Below are 6885 nucleotides of genomic sequence, written 5' to 3'. Positions count from 1 at the left end.
TAAACAATTGATTTATTGAAAAAATTGTTTAAACAATTTTTTTTGTTATAAATAATAAAATAGGATGAAAGCTTGTAAAAAGCACTTTCCAAAACCCTCATAGAAATTTTAAATCGCGTAATTAGAAAGGAATTTACAGGCGTTTGAAACTACCCCTGCAGGCATTGGGGTTGAAAATTCAACCCCCCCCCCTCACTTGGGGAGGGTTGGTAATCCTGGTCTATAAGTTTGTGGATTAACTACTGTTGGGTAGGCGAACATATTCCCAGAATTTAGAGACAATCGAAAAACATGACTTTTCGAGTTGGGGCAGTTGAGGAATAATGCCCCATATATACTACAGTATTTCATCTGAATAATAAATTATAATTAAATTAGAGTAAACTTAGATAACTTGAAAACTCTAAGATTCATGAACCGTGAAATAGTAAATAAATCCGTAACATAATAAATGCATTCATATGCTCTGCAACTGTAGATAAAGCAGAAATCAATTTTCTAAATTAACTAAAAAAAATTATAATAATGAGAACTTGAATTTTGCTACCATCAGAAATAAATTCTCGGTCAAGCCGTCACCCTAATTTTATAAGATCTAAGGAACTTTAATATTATTTTGCAAGATTTTAATGATATTCAATTAAAATCTTTAATTTTAAAAGCTGATGCAAGCAACCTTTGATCTTACCTTATAATTCCTTCAGATTTCCAGTTCCGATTTGGTCTGGAACTTCCAAAATCATTGTGTCCTTGATACGAGATGATAATATCCTTGAAACTAGATTTCAAACATTCAGAAACGGCGTTTATCGTATCTTCCGTGTCCCCAAGAATCACCAGAGGACAGTCCACCAGTCCCCAGGTCAGCAGTCTCATCTTCCAATTCCTTTTCTCTATCTCATCCTCCTCTGGCTGAACCAAATGCGTCAAAAGTACAAGATTCGGTTCCTCATACTCACTCCTCTTTTCATACTGATCATAAGAAAGCGGCACGTGTTTTAGCATCAGTTTTTTTTTATTTTTCCGACACTTATCGCAAACTTTCCACTTTATGTTCAAATTATCACTGTAGCCGGTTAGGACAATCTTCAGATTATTCAAGTGCGGCATCAGATGTAGAAGAATCTCCCAGCTTTGAGGAAGCGACAACTTCTGAATCAAGCCATCTACATGAATCACCAGTTTTGAAGGCTGATGCTGTTTCTGGAAAGCATTCAGGATTGTGAGAGGAATAGAGAGGAATTCTCCCAGATGGATTTTCGTTACATCGCCCACCTTCTCCGGAAGTTTGACCTTTTCTAGATATTCTTTCATAGTCGTGGGAAGCTTCTGTGATTTATTTTTGACAACTGGCGTGTTTTCGATGATATATTCACACAAAAATTCAAATTCCAGGGGCAAGTTTTCCTTTAAAAATGCTAAATCGAGTTTGTGGCATTCTTGAATTTGGGGACAATGTTGATCATGAAGAGGACTAGTTGGGTGTTTTTGGCAGAAATTGGCATTGGTGCATTCAGGACAGTTGATGAGAGCTTCTTGTGTTGAAACGTGGCAGACAAAACAGGCTCTTGGAAATTTAAACATCTGTTTTTCGTAATCAGCCAGGGGTCTTTCTAGTCGTTTTTGCACTTCAGCTGACATTATTTTCTTCGCTTTTTGCCATTTCAGTGAGTTGGAGTTCCGGAAATTCTCGTAGATGTGGGAGAGTCCTTTTTCCTTAAGAATGTTGAAGATTTCTTTGCAGATGTCTTTGTGAAATTTCCAGTGCTGCATCTGGTGTTCTTTTCCACAGTAGGAAATCATATTGCAACGACTGCATCTTTTTAATGAAGATGTAGCTTTGCAGATGAAACATTCGTTGGGGTAGAAGACTAAGAGCATTCTTGGGCAACATGTTGGGGGTTTTTGATCGCTTGAAAGCTCCGACATCTTCAGTAGTTACTCTTTTTTTACCTGGAAATTATATTTTCAGGGTGACCGTAAATTCCCGGTCATTTCCGGGTTCGTAAACATTTTTCCCCGTCAATAAAATTTTTTAAATCGAACCCTATTGTAAATATTTTTCCATTTAAAGTAATAAAAAATAAAATACAAATTAAAGCATTAAAAGTGGAACTCTTGAATCTTAAACATTTAAAATTGAAGTTTAAAAGTTTTTCAATTCAAAAATATTTTATTCAAATGTTCAATAATTTATAAGAATGAAATGCAGATAAAGTGCAAAATTTATAATTGCTAACATTCATAAATTGTAGAATTCAAAAATGCAGATTAGCTTACAAAAATATAATTCTACGTTTACATTTTCAATACTCTAAATTAAAGAATTAATCAATAAACTTTAAAAATTCTCAAAATCATATTAGTAAGTTATTTTAGGCTAGAAACATTACAAGTTAAAATTTTTTTCTTCCTAAAAGTTCTTAAATTAGAAATTAAGTGATTTGCATTTTAAATAGTTTAACCCTCAAAGTGCATACATGATAAAAATCACGGTAAAGTGCCTCGTGGGTGTTCAATACCCCAGATATAATAAAATTATTAAGATATAATAAAATTATCCGATATAGTTTAAGGTATCTTTTATAAGGTAGAGTTGATTTTGTAGCCATTTATTTGTATGAAGTTTGTTAAAAAAATTATGGAAAAAATGGACTTTTTTACTTAAAAATTCATAACTCACGCAATTTCAATTATTTTAACCTAAAAATTGATGACTATACTTTTGAAATAATCTACTTTCATAAAAAAAATATTGTAAAATGAGTGCTTTCAAAAAAGATATTTACTTGCACAGTTGAAAAGTCAATTTTATTATAAAATGATGAATTAGATTTTTTGCTTTTAAATTGATTTATTATAATAAAAATTGAGGAACTTTGACATGCAATACGTCAGCTCTCGCATGCCGCGCTGTCGTAAGTTATAAGCCATCTACAAAGGAAAAACTAGGAAATAATTTAAAAAAAAAATTATTTCACTTCATATGATATAATTACGTTAGAACGTAAACACAAATCAATAAAATTTCAACAACATTTGCTCCAAAATTACTTTTTCACTCGCTAAGTGCACAGTGGGTGTTACATACCCCATGATCTTTTTACCTCCACTTTCAGCAGCTGGTGCTAGCAGATCACAATGCACTTAAGGGTTAAGTATCCTTGAATAGCTTTAAAAATTTATTTAAAAATCTTAAGAAATCTAGAAGTTGTTTTAATTTTTTTCAAACTTAAAATTATTTTTGAATCTTTTCTAGAACTTCTAAATAACTTTTAAAATTAATTGAATTTGTCCTACAACATCTAGAAAATCCTGCGAATTCAAACAAAATTACTTCAAATTTTGATTTAAAAAATAGCAACTGAACACTTATTATTTTTAGACAAAATTAGAGTAATTTTAAGAGATATTTAGAATTTTGAACAAGATTTCCAAAATTGTAGAAAAAATGCTATTCATTTTCAAATATGTTTAGAAGTTCTAAAAAAAAAATGTTCACACACTTCGTTTAAATTACTTGACATCACTTCAAGTTTTTAATTAATTTTCAATCTTTTCAAAACTTGTAAGTATCTCTAAACATGGCTCAATTTTTTTCTACAAATAATAAGTGTTCAATTATTATTTCTACATAAAAATTCAACGATTTAACTTAAAAAATAAACATTGTTTAAATAGAATAACAAAAATTGTAACGTTAAAAGTTTAAAAGTCTTAGCAATTTAAGAAATTCAAAGCTTTTTATGTAAAACAATTCAGTTTCAAATTGTTTACTTTTAATTATTTGGTTTCAATATACTGGTCTTAAATGAATAGTGAAATATTGCTACATATTAAATACTTATTCTTTGTCATAATTACAAAATTTTAAATTAAATGGGTAACCATTTGAAAAAATATTTATATCACCCTAAAATCATATGCTTATCTATATGTTTCGATCGTTTTTCATCTATAAATCAGCTGATGAAATCGTGAAATCCCAATTCGCACTAGTGTACGGTTTAATTTTCAAACATAATATTGCATTTGCAAGAAGATAAATGAATTTTTAACCAAATAGTTGAATATTGAACTAAAAATATCAATTTTCAACCAAAAAGTTGAATTTTCAACTAAAAAAGATCAGCTTTCAAACAAAAATAGATCAGTTAAATTTTCAGCTGAAAAATCAATTTTCAACCAAAAAGATTAATTTTTTACCCACAAAAGACGATTTTTCAACCAAATACATGAATGCTCAACCAAATAGTTTAATATTCAACTAAAATAATAAATTTTCAACCAAACCGTCAAATTTTGAACGAAAAAAGGTCAGCTTTCAACCGAAAGTGGAATATAAAATAAATAAATAAAATAAAATTTTCAGTCAAAAAAGATAATTTTCACGAAAAATGAAAAACATATTTTCAACCAAAGTGATTAATTTTTAACTTGGATAGATGAATTATAAATTAAAAAGGTAAGTTTTAAATTTGACAGAATTAAAAAAATTAAAAGAGTTTTATTTTGACCAAAAAGAATAGTTTTTAACTTAAATAATGAATATTTGGCCAGAATATTTGAAGTTTAACCAAAAAGATTAATTTTCAACTAAAATGATAAATTTTTAACTGGAATAGTTGAGTTTAAAAGGAAATAGATGAATTTTCACCTAAAATGATGACTTTGTAACTGAAATAGCTATATTTTCAACAAAATACATGAATTTTCAACTAAAAAAAGATTAATTTCCAACCAAAAATTCAACAGTAGGATAAACTCCCAGCTACCATATTTTTGTTGCTCCGGAACGAAATGTTATTTTTATAAACAATTGTTATACATTTTTTTATAGTGACAAGAACTGTTGATTTTCGTTAATTTTCGTTCAAAGAATTAATAGCTTTTGTAATTATGAAAAAATATGACAGTTTTATTATTGGGGAATTTTGTTTTTCTACAATTTTTCAATTGAAGAATTTTATTATTCTATAATTTTGTTATTTGTGAGCTTTATAATTTATAAATTTCAATTCCTCGAATTGTATTTTTCAGTTTTTAAAAAAAATCAAACTCTGTTAAAAATTATTGTACCGTCAGTAAAGTTTGGTAAACAAAATGTCAACAGGTATAAATTTGTGGACCACCCTACTGCCTAGTAGTTACGATCGTAACTATTAGAAAAATGTTACATTGTAAAATGTTGAAACAATTAAGTGGTTTGAAAATTTTAAGAGCATCCTATAAATTTATTTGAACGTTCTGAGATATTACAATTCAAGTTGAATGGAATCTAAAAAAGTTAACCGCGTCAAGTGAATAAATAATTTGTGAGTGATTTTAAGGTTAGATTTGATTGCCTGTCTCAACCGTCTTAGAGGACAAATATACATGTACTTACACCAAATAAAATAATTTCTTACCATTGACTTTAAGTACTTCGTAAAACTAAATGCACAGTTTTAATTGTGTAAAATGTATATCCAAAGGCACTAAAATGATCAAAAACCTTGTAAACAAGTAAACAACAAGCTAAATTGGCAGCTCTGCAGGAACCGATGCTCCCAACATGATTCAACCCCAATTCTTGTATCTTTTCTGATTGCGCATGCGTCGCGTCAACATCCAGATTGGTTACCGTTGGCGCCCTTTTTTAGAATAAGTAAATGTATAAATTAATTGTTTACAATAAATATTGGTCGTAAAATTATCAAAACTAAGTCTTTAATCACATAAACGACGTATAAAGTAAAAGTTAAAATAATTATTTGATTTTAATCCTTGAAGCAAAAACAATGATAGATTTTAAACTTAGAGGAATAAATACACTTTTTCAGAAATATGAACTTGAAATAATTCTTAATATCTTTATGCTCTTTATATTATAATAATTATTTTTTGTGAAAAAATGACCTGCACATTTAATCATTTTACATCAGCGAGTCAACGCACATTGGGAAAAAATGATTTCCTTGGTTAAAAATAACCCACAGTCCACAAAACTTGATTTTCAAATTAGGATTTCACTTTGTATATACATAAACAAATAAGTCGACAAAATTGCCAATTTTTCTATTAGACGTTTACGGCGCTTGTCAAGAACCGGAACATTGTTGAAATCGCCTACTTTTCATAGTCATTTTATTTGTTTATTTATTTATTTATGACATTAGTCAAAGTTGTTCCAATATTATATTAAAAAGAATTATTTTTGAACAAATTATTGTTTAAAAAAAAATGTTTTTTACGTTTTTCCATAATTTTACGATTTTTTAAGTTGGCTTGCAAGAAATCTGGATACAAAAATATGATGGTAAAGAAATTTCTTCTTGATATTATTATTCTTAACACTACAAGCTAATTTAATGAACAAAAGCATTAATTAGGTATTTTTCGAGAGAACAATTTGTTTTTTTATGTGAATTTTTTAAAATAGAAACTTTATGATAAGTTCAGCAAAATTAACAATTTTTTGATCAAGTTAATAATTTTTTAAACAATGCATTATTAGGGCATCTGTCGATGGAAAATTTTTTTTTATTGGTGAAATTTTTTTTTAGATGTCCGAATAATGCATTTGTTAATTAAGTTGGTTAAAAAATTCTAAGATTAATAAAAAAAGTTATGAATTTGGTTAAAATCGTCAAAAAGTTCCTAATTAAAGAGATTAACATCGAAAAAAAATATTTTTTCCGTCGAAAAATGCCTAATTAATTAATATTACGTGAATTTTTAATTAAAAAAGATATATTTTCATCTGAAAATGGAACAGTTAAAATTTTGTTTAAAAAATTAACTTTCAGCCAATTTAAAGTGAATTTTCAACAAAATATTACAATTTTCAAACAGGAAAACATTTTTTTTCAATCAAAATAAAGAATTGTTAACCAAAAATTTCTT

General features: G+C 28.0%; 1 protein-coding gene across 1 annotated transcript; it reads right to left on the bottom strand.

Moving 5' to 3' along the window:
* Positions 1-898: 898 nt before the first annotated feature.
* Positions 899-1929, bottom strand: LOC117182020. The gene is made up of 2 exons (XM_033375038.1): positions 960-1929; positions 899-912 (listed from the first exon to the last, which is right to left on the bottom strand). Exons 1-2 carry the CDS (start codon positions 1927-1929, stop codon positions 899-901), a joined length of 984 nt encoding a protein of 327 aa, XP_033230929.1.
* Between the last annotated feature and the right edge of the window lie 4956 nt (positions 1930-6885).

This window comes from Belonocnema kinseyi, chromosome 10 (genome assembly GCF_010883055.1).
Source record: "Belonocnema kinseyi isolate 2016_QV_RU_SX_M_011 chromosome 10, B_treatae_v1, whole genome shotgun sequence".
NCBI lineage: Eukaryota > Metazoa > Arthropoda > Insecta > Hymenoptera > Cynipidae > Belonocnema > Belonocnema kinseyi.
This window is presented reverse-complemented; position numbering and strand designations above follow the sequence as displayed.